Source organism: Cryptomeria japonica, chromosome 4 (genome assembly GCF_030272615.1).
Source record: "Cryptomeria japonica chromosome 4, Sugi_1.0, whole genome shotgun sequence".
Lineage (NCBI taxonomy): Eukaryota > Viridiplantae > Streptophyta > Pinopsida > Cupressales > Cupressaceae > Cryptomeria > Cryptomeria japonica.
The window spans coordinates 174,261,170-174,275,979 of record NC_081408.1 but is presented as its reverse complement, the minus strand read 5'-3'; the positions used below and the strand labels follow the sequence as shown (position 1 = coordinate 174,275,979).

Below are 14,810 nucleotides of genomic sequence, written 5' to 3'. Positions count from 1 at the left end.
TTTAGTTTAACAGATAAAAATGCCTTTGTCATTCTGAGTAATCTGCAAACCTAAAAAAAATTTCATCTCACCAATCATAGACATCTCAAATTCTTTCTCCATATTCTTAGAAAATTCTATGCATAATTTATCTTCACCTCCAAAAATAATGTCATCAACAATTAGTATATCATCATCAATAATTTTATAATATAAATTACTGTCAGCACCGGCTTTAGTAAAACCAAGCTTCAAAAGATATTTATCCAACCTTGCATACCAAGCTTTGGGTGCTTGTTTTAGTCCATATAAAGCTTTCCTTAACCTGCAAACCATATATGTATCATCTGATAGTTAAAAACTATTAGGTTGTTCAATATAAACTTCTTCATCAAGATCCCCATTCAAGAATGCACATTTAACATCCATTTGATAAACCTTGTAGTTTTTATAAGCAGCATAGGCAAGAAATAATCCTACAGCTTCAATCCTAGCTACTAGTGCAAAAGTCTCTCCATAATCAATTCTTTCCTTCTGAGAATATCCTTTACAAACCAATCTAGCCTTATTCCTTATAACCTTACCATCCTCATTCAATTTATTCCTAAAAACCCATTTAGTTCCAATAGTATTTTTATTTTTAGGCCGAGGAACCAAAGTCCATATGTTATTTTTCTCAATCTGATCTAATTCTTCTTCCATAGCTTTTAACCAATGTTCATCTTTAAAAGTATCAATTGTTGATACCGGTTCAACTTATAAAATTAAACATACCTCATTAGTTGTCAGTCTTCTTCTTGTCATCACTCCATTGTTCTTATCCTCAATGATTTGATCTTCAGAATGATTCAATCTCACATACCTAGGAGTCTTTTGACTCTCTGTTCCTCTTCCCTATTCTTCATTTACTGTAGAATTTTGTGATGTTGTCGGAGTAACTAGTTCAACTCTATATTCTAGTAAAGGTGCTACCGGTTCAGATAAAATCATTTCCATTGTCGGTTCCTTCTCATAAACTCTGATTTGACTTTTGTTTAGCTAATCTAGTTTGACATTAGCACTCTCCACAATTATCTACAATCTCTTGTTATAACATCTATATGCTTTGCTTTCATTAGAGTAACCAAGAAATGTGCCTTCATCACATCTAGGATCAAATTTCCCAATAGTATCATCTCTCCTGATTCAATATTTACTACCAAAATTTCTGGAATACTTAACTATAGGTGTTTTTCCAAACCATAATTCATAAGGTATCTTATCGGTTTCTCCTTTGATATGTACTCTGTTGAATGTATAAACCGTTGTACTCACTGCTTCTCTCTAGTGGATATGAGGTAAATTAGCTTTCATCATCATTGTTCTAGCGGCATCCAAGATATTTTTGTTTTTCCTTTCCACAACTCCATTCTGTTGTGTTTGGGGAGTAGAAAATTGTCTTTTTATACCATGCTTGTCATAAAAGTTATTAAACTCACCAAATGTGAATTCTCCACCATGATCTTATCTCACACATTTAATCTTTAATCATGTCTCAATTTCCACTTTAGCCTTAAAGATTTTAAAATTTTCAAATGCTTCATATTTTTCTCTCAAAAAGTAACCCACATCATTCTATAATAATCATCAATGATTAGCATGAAATATCTATCACCATGAAAAATTTTAACTCTAGCAGGGCCACACAAATCAGTATGAATAAGATCAAGAACATCATTTGATTTATCTTGTATACTCCTAAAAGAGGTCATGGCCTATTTACGCATTTGACATTCTTTACATACCGGATTATAGGGCTTCATAATCTTAGGTATATCCCTAACTGCCTTAGTTAAACTGACCTTCATAATGCAATTAAAATTCACATGACACAGCCTTTTATGCCATAGCCAACTCTCATCAATTTGTGTAATCAAATATGTCTTTTCACTGAAGTTCAAATGAAATATGTTACCTTTTGGTGCACCGGTTGCAATCTCCAAGCCAGATTTGTTAATGATTTTGCATTTTCCATTCTTGAACTGTAATTAAAATCCCTTATCTACCAATTGTCCTACACTCAAAAGATTATGCTTCAAACCTTCAACATAATAAACATTGTCAATATTGTTCTTACCATTCAATGATATAGTTCCTTTTCATTTGATCATACATGCCTTGTCATCTCCAAATCTAACTAGTCCACCATCAAATTCTTGCAAAGACAAAAACTTCCCTTTATCTCCAATCATATGGTCTGAACAACCACTATCAATTGCCCATTCATCTTTATCCTCAATTTTAACAGCAAGTGCCTTCTCCTCAGGTACATTCTCTTCCAGTGTTGGATCATCTTCCTTGATAGCCAAGAATACCCATTCCTTTTTATTGTCGGATCCACTAGTAGAGTCTTCTGTCGGTTCATCATCTGAATCAGTAATGCCTTCCTCATCTGCTATGTAGCATGATTTGTCTTTGTTTCTCTTGTATTTGTATTTGTTTTGATATCTAGGGTTAGGCTTAAATGATCTTTCAACTCTTTCTTCAAATCTTGAATTTCTTTCAGGACATCTAGATGCAAAATGACCAATATTATTGCATGTAAAACATTTAAAAGGTGTTTTTCCTTCATACTTACTTCCTACCGGTCTTTTCGGTACTCTTCTAGAAAATAGTGCTTCAAATTTCTCAAACTCATCATGTTCGCTCTTCATATCTTCTAACTCCTTTGCATATAAAGCTTTCCAGTCTTACTTATCGGTTGCAGATGTAGATGCATGAAAAGAAGGTTCATTCTTCATAGCTCAAGAAGGTCCAAATTCCTCAAATTCAAAAGTAGATAGTTTCCCAACCAAGGTATCTTTGTTCATAGATGTATTAGCCATTGTTCTCAACTCATTAATACCAGTAGCCTTCATTTCATAAGTCGGTGGTAGGGCTCTTAAAACTTTAGAAACAATTTTATCTTCGCTCAGAGTTCTACCACAACATTGAATTCCCATAACAATCTCATTTACCCTTTCCATGAATGCAGTAATCCTTTCATCTTCTTCCATCTTCAGGTTTTCATATCTCACCCGGTAACCATCAAGTTTAGCAAACTTCATTGTAGGGTCACCTTCATTAAGAGTCTCCAACTTATCCCATACAGCCTTTCCAGATGGTTTGTCTATTAATCCCATTATTTGTTGATTAGAAAGTGCACACAAGAGGGCTTCTCTTGCTCTACAATCATTCTCAAGATCCTTGTCCAGGTTTATCGGAGGAGGATTGTAAGATCTCGGATTATAGGGTGTGACACCATTCTATGTGATCTCCCAAATCTCCTTGCCAAGACATCCAGATGAGTCTCCATCTGAATCTTCCATATTGTGTAATTTGTTCCATCAAGCCTCGAAATATCCCTTCGAAAGATAGCTCCAAAAGAACTAGATGAATTTGAACTGTTAGTTGCCATAGGATCTTCCTCAAGCAGTTAAGCTATCTACAGAGAGGACCAAAGCTCTGATACCAATTGTTAGATAGTTCAGATAACCAGAAGACAACTGAGAGGGGGGGTGAATCATTTGTCACAGATTACCAGAAGTATTATCAATTTAAACTTTAATACCGGAACCCTAATGTAGTACCCCTCCTTGATCAAACTCTTTTTGTATGTGTTTGATTGACTTCAGTGGAACATTATTGTATATTGATTCAGATTTTATGCGATGTTACGATGTTATTTCATGCTTTATTTGGATTTGTGGCGTATGATTTTATGCAGTATCTCAATGCTTATGATTAATGTTATTTTATGGATCATTATCATGGACTAACACTCTTACCTTATATGTGTGATGTGTTATTTATATGTTGCATGTTTGCAAGTGTATTGGGATGCGAGGGGATGATTTTCCTTCACTCACTCCGGTGAGGTAGGGAACGTCATGATTCTCCTTCATTTGTGTGCGGGTCGTGTGTGTGTGTGTATATATATATATATGCACGTATGGATTCTTTGATGCAGGACATTGCAGGTACTAGTACTGGGTAGGTACGAGGTATCGACTCCACCTGACTTCACAGGTCTGAGTGTGCCTTATATGTCAGATGGGAGTGGAGGAAATAGTTGTTGGACCCTAACTTGACCCACAGTTACACTCGTGTGAGTGTTGTCACTCGATTGTCTTTCCTATCTGGCTGGTATGCGAGTCATAGTGCTTTGGTTTGGTCATTTGTGAGTCGTCATTTGATCATTCTTTGTTTTGCGTGCTTTCGTTCATCTGAATGGTTATTTAATTGAATGGATGATGTTATCTTATGTTGGTGTAATTAGTTAATTATTATGCTCTGAGATTATTAATTTAATTAAATTAATGATTTGCTAGATTACATAGTTTAATGGCTCATTTTATTGTGTAAAGTTGCATTAATATATTTTGTGGAAGGAAATAAATTATTGCCTAGACATTTAAATTTTAAATGCTTATGTTGAAAGAAAGTATTTTGGAAATAGAAAATTAATAAAAGCTTTTCCTTTTTACCTTTCCATTTGACTTTTGTATTTTGTTTTTTGGAAAAGAGAAAATTTGATTGCTTTTTACTTTTTTAAATAATTTAATCTTATTGGTGGAGAAAACTTTTAACCTAGAAAGTTTAGGTTGAAATTATTTTTCTCATATATTCTTGGAAATTCATAGGAATGGGGAGGCAGAAAATTTGGAAGAGAAGCTGGAATTTGATTTGGTTTGCAAGGATTGGGATTCTTCCATCCTTTTGCTTGCTAGTTTGCTTCAAGGTTGGATAATCTCTTCTTGTTTGAAATTTAAATTTGAATTTTTCAGTTGCTTCCTATGTGTTAAAAAAAATACAAATCTCTTTGTAGATTCTTGTGGAATGGTTGGAATGGAAGAAAGAGTGCCTGTTATTGTTGATTTTGTGAAGCTTATATCATATGATTGCTTATAGAAAAGAAATGGTTCATTTTTCTATTTGTTATATGTTTTTGTTCTTGAAAATCAAATTCTTGAGTTACCTCTTATATTTGGAATAGAATGAATTAGATTTAGTTTGTTGTGTGCTTTCTAGTATCTAATTACCCAAGATTTGGGGTTTATGTTGGCAAATTTTGGTTATTGCCTTTTTCTAGATGCAAGGAATTCTTCATGTGTATGGAAGTAAGGAAATTTATCTTAAACCTTCTCCTACCTATTGAATTCTTTTATTTTTGTCTAAATCATTATTTATTGGGTTCTTGTGTGATTTTATTTCACCATTTACCTTATTGGTAAATATCTCCTTGTAATTTGTATTTTGGCACTATGTGTGTGTGTGCCTATGAAATGAACAGGGGAGGAATTGTTTTCATGTTAAATCGATTTTATTTGCTAAGGAAGGGTGTATTTTTATTTTTATTGACTTTACCTTACCCCGTGGTGGGCTAGCCCCACCACGCGGGTCGGTAGTGTCTGTTACTCGCAGGTAGCAGTACTACCGGTCGGCAGCACTGCTACCAGTTGGTAGGACTGCTACCAGGGCAGTAGCAGCACTATCGATCGATAGCAGTACTACCGACAAGTAGTGTCTGTTGCCTTGGCAGAAGCACTACCGTGGGTTGGCCTTGGCCCTCATGTGACCCTTGTACCCTTCGCGGTGCAACTTTTTATGTGTCGTGAATTTTATTTGTATAAAATGGAATATTTTAAAATTTGGTTTTTTATGTTAAATAAAGATAGTAATTTCCAAATGATTTTTATTATGTGGTTTAATAAATTCATCTATAGAAATCAAGGCATGAATTAGTAATTCAAATTGGTAAATTTGGATATATTCCTGGAAATGAATTAAATGCCTGTTAGGAATTCATGTGTTATTCGGTTGAATATTTAATGTGGATTTCATTCTTGATGGAATATTGATTTGGAAATTGAATAGATGTGAATATCATAGAGTTTTTAATTTAATTTTCAATCAATGATGATGCAAGTGCTTATGATGCTGATTTTCTCAAAGATTGTCTGAGTGCGGACTTAGTGAAATTAGTTTTCCTTGCAAAGAGTTATATTGTGTTATTTCTCGTCTGTGGTTCAGTCGTCCTATGGTGGCGTATTTGGTACCTTTGACCAAGTGATATATGATAACTTTGTTGTCTTAACCATGTAGTGTCTTTGCCTTATAGTTAACCAAGAGTCAGTATGTCTTTGTTTTGGCCACTTGTTTTTGGATAGTGGTGTTATGGTTGTCTACTTTGCCATAGGGTCCTCGTGGAGTGACCATGTTTGTTTAGTGTCCTTTGAGAGAGTGGCTTTCGAGTGGGAGCCGCACCCAAAGTGGTTGGCATGATAACCCATTGACAGTCAGATAATAAGTGATAATCTAATTAATTGATTAGGTGGGTAGTTCATAACATTAATAAGATATTGTACCTTGTGCATAGGTGAGTGCTTGTATAGGGCTCATCATGTAGTGAGAAGGCCTGGAATGGAAAACCAACCACCTTGTCTTCATGAAAGGTTGGTAGGGTCTGTATGAGACTTAGTTGGAGCCGGAGGTTCAGGAAAGGTTACTAGGGTAACCCAGGATGGGGACCGGGACCTATGGAGGTCAACCATGGTAACCATCATAAGCTATGCGATGACACTCTCTCTTTAGGTTCACTTGTGTATTTGTGATGTTGAGTCATCTAGATATTGTGGAGTCATATTGTGTTGTCATGGAGTCGTATTGTTTTGTCGACCATGTCATGCTTTTTCTTGCTTGAGGGTCCTCTCCTATCTCCTAGCACGGTGAGGTGATTCCATTTTGGTAATTACATGGTCGAGTGGTAGTGCCACTTCCCATCGGATGTTCTTGTTCGTACCTTCATGCGAGGATTGGCTTCGCAGGTGTTTTTGTGGCTCATGGCTCATACTTAATCTCATGTTTGGAGATTATTGTTATTTGGAGATCTGTGTGGTCATTGTATCAATGAACTTTTGTAACCTTGTATTTGGTTAAGTTATATCTTTATATGTATATTGAGAAGCCATGTATTTGAAGAGCAATGTAATCCTAAGTTTGGGATGTTATTTATCAATTTTCTTTTATGATATGTGTAAATATTGATTGAAGAGAAACTATGTTGTATCCTTTCAATCTTTCAATGGTGTATCTGTTATTGCATATGGCTTCTTGTGATCATTGAGTTAATGATGGATTATTGGATTAATTGTAATTGAGGAATTTATCTTTTGGCTTAATTCTTTGTTGGTAACCCTTAAGGAATTCAGGTGTCAGTCTTCCGCTTGTGTTATTGTGCAATGTTGTGATTAATGCACTTAATGTGCTTTATACTTTAAAAAAAATTGTTTCACCCTTGTTATGGGTTTTTCCTTTGGGGTTCCTAGTGGGGCATTACACCAAAACAATAATACCAGAATAGCAGTTAATCATAAATAGTAATCACAGAATAAAAATCATTCACACAACACCAAGATTTGTACGTGGAAAACTTGGTAAAGGGAAAAACCATAGTGGGAATCCTACCCATAGTTAGATAATACTTTTGCAATAAGTATGTGAATTACAATGACGGGACCTGCACTTGCAGGAAGGCCAACAGCCTAGAGAACACTGCTCATCACAAAAGGAGTCTCACTGACTACATACAAATCCAAACTACAATCTAGAGAAGTGTTGAACTGCAAAAGATAGCATCTCCTATGCCTGAGTATAGTTCCAGTTAAGCTCAATACCGGAGGACTAAATCCTCTTTGATAAACCCAATTTGACCTCCAATGATCGACCAACTCCTCTTCCTGAATGATATTACATTATTCGCACATTACATTCCTTGACCATGACCTCTTACATTAACCATGATGATCTACAATGAGATCTTATATCTATATATACAAACCCTCAACCATAAATAATCAGGTCGGCCACCGGACAATAAACCAATTACATAATTACAAACCATGTCGGCCTTAGACCAAACAAGTAATATAAGACATCCTAGAAATACATCAATAGGTCCTATCCACACATTACATTAAAGTCGGTCCATAAACTAGATCAACCGGGACCAAATATAGGTCCATACACTTCAACAATGATCTCCAACCGCCAAGTCTTGAACATGATCACCAACGGGATCTTGAAACTCCATCAGAAGCTGCTTCAACACCAGTTATGCAATTCATCAAAGATCTCCATCAAAAGCTTTGTCGGTGAAACCCTCGTCGGAACCAGAAACCAATCTTATAAGCAAGCAGGATAGCATCCAATCACTAGACCAAAACCAACTAATCAAATATCAGTATTAGTATCATGAACAAGCCAATTCTATCACCAGATTATACCGGAGCCTACCGGATCATGTCGGATCCAAGTTAACCAGAAACCACTCAACCTTCCGGGACCAGAAGGGTGTCGGTAAAGCATCCAAACAGCTAGTGTTGACATCAATGATAAAACATCAATGCAACACTTAATAAATTCCACCAAATGGCTAATAGTTGTTACCTCTTCAGGATAACTCTCACTTTCATCGTCAAGTTCATCAATCTCTTCATATTCATCATCTTCGTCATATTCAGTGTCAAATACATTACACTCTTTTGCCTCTTCTTTCTTTCCTGCAACCAAAACATCATTAGAATAATAAAAATCACCATCACTCACTTTTGTGATGAAAGTTTCTTCTCCTTTTCAACTCTTCTTCCATTTTGTTCACCTGTGTATTCAAATATATCATTGCAACCCTTATTGCATCTCTCTCTCTCTCTCTCTCTCTCTCTCTCTCTCTCTCTCTCTCTCTCTCTCTCTCTCTCTCTCTCTCTCTCTCTCTCTCTCTCTCTCAAGTCTAGGAATCCTTAGAATCCCTGTAATGATAAAAAAATTCTTTCTCTTTCCATTTTTCCATTTTCAAGGCCTCACAAAGCCTCATTAGAAATCTTCAAACCCTTAGTCTCGCACATGTAAACTACCCCACATTCAGCAATCTATTTACACCCACAAGAATCTCAACTCCTCAAACCCTCTAAAGAAAAATTCTTGCAAGTTGCATGTACACATGCAACAAATCTCACACAATCCAACCCTTAGATCCTAGTGCAATTTGGCTCCAATCAACTCTTATGCCTACACACTCATTATCTCCCACTTTGATACAACTGATGTAGCATGCAAATCACTCCTCTGACTACAAATCATAAAAATATAAATGCACACAACAAAGACTCTCTACTTTTAGATCAATATACAGATTGCAACAAAGAAAGTAAATTTTATTCAAATCGGAATAATAGACTAACACATTTTAGTTTTGCAAAGTTAACTTTTATAATTATGGCCTATCAATGGCCTTTCTCCTTGCACATAACCACATAAAACACTTTGTTTACATATGTTGATTATGCCTACATCCTTTAGTCATACACAAATGTTCATGCCTCAAATCTCCTTAGCCATCTCCATATTACTCTCCAACTTGGTTGTAACCCACACACCTATGCAACCCACACTATCTTCTTCACTTACATGACAATTATCCTTCCCCTTGTTTCATTTTCTCTTGACCCTTTTTTTTTTCAATCCACCATTACTTAATACCCCTGCCAATTATCATTTGATATACTATTTTTGAAATCATATTCCCAATCTATTGTTGATGTTTAGCGGTGAGAGTTCTTTCTCCCACGATTCTCTAGAAGAAATAAATATTAAATAAAAAATATTCAAGTAATTTATATTTGAGGTCAACTCAAGTGGAGAGATGCCTCCATGTAAATAATAGTTAATTGTTTATTTAAGTCGACTCAAGTGGAGAAGGTGCCATGTAATAATCTATATTTAATCATTTGTCTAAGGCCGACTTAACAGAAGGTCACACCATTTCTATTTGAAAAGTCGTCTCTCTTGAGGTCGACTTCCCTTGAAGAGACAACGAATTGTATATAAGCAAGGCAATTCTCACTCATTTGATTATCCATCTCTTCAAGTCAGATTCAATGAATACAAGAGAAGTTCACACTTCTATAGCAGATCGAGTTTGATAGAAGAGTAGTTCACACTCAAGGAGATATTTGATAATCATCTTCAACATATTATCATATTGCTTAATATTGACATTCAGCAAGGAGATTTATATCTATTGTAGTTCGCACCTAGGAGAGGTGCCTATATTCATCATTGAATCAACCTTAAATTTGGCCAAGTTGTAAAAATAGATTTCTGCATTATTCAAGAATATAAGAGATATCATTGGTTGGGTTTTTCTCCCTCAAGAAGGATGGTATTCCCAAGGTACTTGATGTGTTAAAGTGTTTATCAATTTTGTATTTATGTTTATTTCAAATCTGATCATAAAAATATGGTATCAGAGCAGGTTTAAGAAAAGATATGATCAGACTTGTTTTAAGCAATCAAATAAACCTTTCTCTAGGGTAGATCATGAAGGAATAGTATTGCAGATCTAAGGATGCAAATTATTTCGGACCTAAGGGCAGATCTTTAAAGGAGAATTTGTGCGGAAAAAGAAGATGGTGAACGGTGTCAAGGTAGAAGATAGGCTTGATGGAGCGTCAAACTTCAACTCTTGGAAACCTAGGGTGCTCATTAAATTAGAGGAGAATGATATTCTTGATTTCGTGGAACATGATATGCACGAGCCTTCTGATGATACTGAGAAAATCCAACGGAAGAAGAATGGCACGAAAGATACGAAAATCTTGCTAGACTCTGTGATGAATCACCTAGTACCGATCATCTCCAAGTTGAAGCCAGATAAAGAAATGTTTGATACTCTAAAAGGCATGTATGAGATCAACAACACCAGCAGAGCCCTTACTTTGAGACAACAACTTCACCATGTAAAAATGGATAAAGAAGATCCAGTCATCTCATTCTTATGAAGATTGCTGATTTGAGAGATCAGTTGAGTGCTATTGGGGACATAATTGCAGACAGAGACATTGTTATGTTGGCACTAAATGGTCTTCCCCAATCTTGGGAGCCCTTCATCCAAAGCATTAGTGGGAGATCTAAGTTGCCCAAGTTTGATCGTCTTCAAGCTAATTGTACTCAAGAAGAGCCTAGGTTGGCAACAAGAGGAATTGGGTGAAGCCATCATGATGTAGAAAATCAAGTTCTTGCTATGCATACTTCTAGAGAAAGAGGCAAAAGAAGAAAAAGTAATAGAGATAGAGAATCAAATTCTACCCCAGATCCAAAGAAGAAGGATTTCTTTCACATTCATTGTTTCATATGTGATAAGTATGGTCACTTTTCTTGCGATTGCTAATTAAGACCTACACAACTTGCTTCTATTGCAAAAATTGCCATGGGGACATCTCAAAAGGAGTCAAGCTCTAAAGTTGATTCAAAAGGTTTTTTATTCTAAAGTCAATCAGTTTCTTCGAAGAGGAGGAATTAACATTCAAAGGGAGTCTAACAAGCCAAAATAGGTAACTTTGGATGAGATGGTTAGGAGGTTGATACAAGTACTTGAAGCCCTTGCTAAGAGGGATGCTTAGCATCAGTGATTTGTGTTATCTGTTGTTAATGTATTTTTCTTTGAGACAAATAAATTTGAGATGAAAACCCTTATTAATACATTTTTTTTCTGAGACTGAGAAATTTGAGGTGAAAGCCCTTGTTAATGCATTTTTCTCTAAGATGGAGAAATTTGAGGTGAAATCTCTTGTCTATCTCTGAGACGGAGATGTGGTTCTTTCCACCCTCTAGGAGTAGCCATGGTGGATGTCATGTTGAGTAACTCCATGACGATATGTTTCTTTCCACTAATGGGAGTAGACATTGTGGACATCACGTTGAGAGATTTTGTGATGATTCTCTTGTACTTGTGTTTATCCACCCTCTGGGAGTAGCCATGGTAGACGTCATATTGAGAGACTCCATGATGACATCATGTTGAGTGACTCCGTGATGGGAACTTGTGCACGTGTTCCTTTCCACACATGGGAGTGCCATGGTTGACATCATGTTGGGTGATTTCATGACACTATCATATTGAGTAAATTTGTGATGCACCTTCTTCCACAAATGGGTGTAGCCATTGTGGATGTCATGTTGAGAGATTCCATGACATGGGTATTAAGAAAGATACCTCCCTAGCTAAGAGGAGTGTTGATGTTTAGTAGCAGGAGTTCTTTCTCCCATGATTCTCTGGAAGAAATAAATATTAAATAAAAAAGTTCAAGTAATTTATATATGAGGCCAACTCAAGTGGAGAGCCGCCTCCAAGTAAATAATAATTATTTATTTATTTAAGCTGACTCAAGTAGAGAAGGTGCCATGTAATAATTTATATTTAATAATTTATCAAAGGCCAACTTAACAAAAGGTCACACCATTTCTATTTGAAAATTTGTCTCTTGAGACCGACTTCCCTTGAAGAGACACCACAAATTGTATACAAGCAAGGCAATTCTCACTCATTTGGTTATCCATCTCTTCAAGTCAAATCCAACAAATACAAGAGAAGTTTGCACTTCTACAGCAGATCAAGTTTGGTAGAAGAGCAGTTCGCACTCAAGGAGATATTTGATAATCATCTTCAGCATATTATCATATTGCTTCAAATTGATATCTAGCAAGGAGATTTATATCTGTTGTAGTTCAAACCTAGGAGAGGCACCTATATTCATCATTGAATCAGCCTTAAATTTGGCCAAGTTGTAAAAATAGATTTCTACATTATTCAATAATATAAGAGATAACATTGGCTAAATTTTTCTCCCTCAAGGAGGGTTTTCCCAGGGTACTTGTTGTGTTAAAGTGTATCAATTTTTTTTTTTTCATATTTCATCATAAAAACATCTACAACCTGCATTCCTCTCTTGACAACATAATGTATCCATCATTTCATGAACTGCAATATATTTAAGATTATTTAATGTTTCGCCTCCACGTTGTAGTGATTACTCCATCTTCTGAACCAATTACTCTCCCATTGATTCCCCTCTCTCATTGCATAAAGGCTACAAATTATATCAACATTTGAATCAAAAGACCCATGTGGCTATAAAATTTGAGCTAGATATCTATACCCTGTTTTGATGCTCCCTTTCTAACATAAAGGCAAGTAGGATGTTGTTGTATCAGATGCACCTAGTAGAGAGTTTGTAAGCATTGGCTCACAAAATTGGAGTTGACTGGTAGAATCGCTCTTTGAGGTCGTGAACAATTTATAGTGTACTCCATCACTGAGACAATAGCACATGAAACTATTTATTTTTTCCTAATTCTAAAATTTCTCTGGGACAACTATCACCCTCCTCTTGCAATTATGCTTACCACTCTTCGCTCCTCTGATGGATTTGTATCAACCATGTTCTATCTTGCTCCACCAATGGCCCTCTCCTCTTTTCTTTTCCTTCATGAGATCCAACTCACCATCAACCAACCTCCTCCACCAAATATTTTCTCCACACTTCCTCTCTTTTGTGGATTTCAATCCACTACAAACCAACCACCTCCAGCAAGTTTCACATGCACAATCTTTCACAACTTCCACATACAAACATGAAACATTTTGTATTCTACCTTGTCATTTCACTATGCTCCCTTTTACTCACTTCAACACAAAAATCCATCTCAAATTCTTTATTACAATTTATAAAAATTTACCTCCTCATCAAGCTTCTCAAATTTGACTTCAACAAAGTCATCAACTAGTACAATTATGTCTTCTACCTTTTTACTCTCATTCACATGAAAAACATCAATAAGATCTGATTCGACCTCACCTTTTGTGGCAACCATTGTCCCACCTAGAATCAATTCATCCCTTTCTCTATCATTTGCTTCAATACACATCAACAAGTCATCTTTTTCACCTTCTTCTTAGTTAGCTTTAGGAAAACAACATGTTCCTCTTTTACTGCAATATCTTCCTTCTCCTCAAGTTCACCTTCCAAGAGCCTATTGATTCTTCTAATCTCCTCTTTCAAGATGACATCCTCATCTTCATTAATCTTTTCCCTCGAAGTGCCTCATCTTAGCTTGCACATCTTGAGTATCTTCTTGGCTTGTCACAAAAACTATTGTCTTTCATACCTGAACCTTCTTCAAGCTTTTCTTTAATCACACCTTCATCTTCAAACCTATGACCAAATATGATGTCATTATTGCTCTTTGTTGCACTACTCAAATACACAACACAATGGTTTTACCTCTTTAAGATAACTCTCACTTTCCTCTTCAGGTTCATCAATCTCTTCATATTCATCTTCTTCTTCATCGATGTCACATACATGACACTCTTTTGAATCTTCTTTCTTTCCTACAACCAAAACATCATATTATAATAAAATTCACCATCACTCACTTTTGTGATGAAGGTTTCTTCTCCTGTCCAACTCTTCTTCCATTTCTTTCACTTGTTTCTTCAACTCTACCATTCCAACCCTTATATCTTCTTGCTCCCTCTCTCATTTTCCAAAGTAACTCTAAATTTCTCAAGTCCATGAATCTTAAGAATCCATCTAGTGACAAAATTCCTCTTTCTCTTTCTTTTTTCCTCTCTTAAGGCCTCACAAAGCCTCATCAAAAATATTCAAACCCTCAATCTCGCACATGTAAACTGTCTCACATTCAGTGATCTTATTACACCCATAAGAGTCTCAACTCCTCAAACCCTCTAAAATAAAATTATTGCAAGTTGCACATACAAATGCAATAAATCTCTCACACAATCCAACCCTCGGGTCTTGGTGCAAACTGCCTCCAATCAACGCTTTTGCCTATACACTCATGAACTCCTACTCTGATACAACTGATGCAATACGTAGATCACTCCAACTACAAATCACAAAATCTTCATGCACGTAGCAAAGACTCTGCTTTCAGATCAACGTAGAGATTGC

General features: G+C 35.9%; 1 protein-coding gene across 1 annotated transcript in view; it reads right to left on the bottom strand.

The window, feature by feature from the left end:
* Positions 1–14,345, bottom strand: part of LOC131874998 (transcription elongation factor SPT5-like) — a 107,087-nt gene extending 92,742 nt beyond the window's left edge. Inside the window, exons 1-3 of the mRNA XM_059218990.1 lie at positions 14,273–14,345; positions 14,138–14,227; positions 8,446–8,558 (exon numbers count right to left, since the gene is read on the bottom strand). Of these exons, the coding sequence (XP_059074973.1) occupies positions 8,446–8,558; positions 14,138–14,227; positions 14,273–14,345 (276 nt within the window). The remainder of the gene's footprint in view (positions 1–8,445; positions 8,559–14,137; positions 14,228–14,272) is intronic.
* Positions 14,346–14,810: the final 465 nt, after the last annotated feature.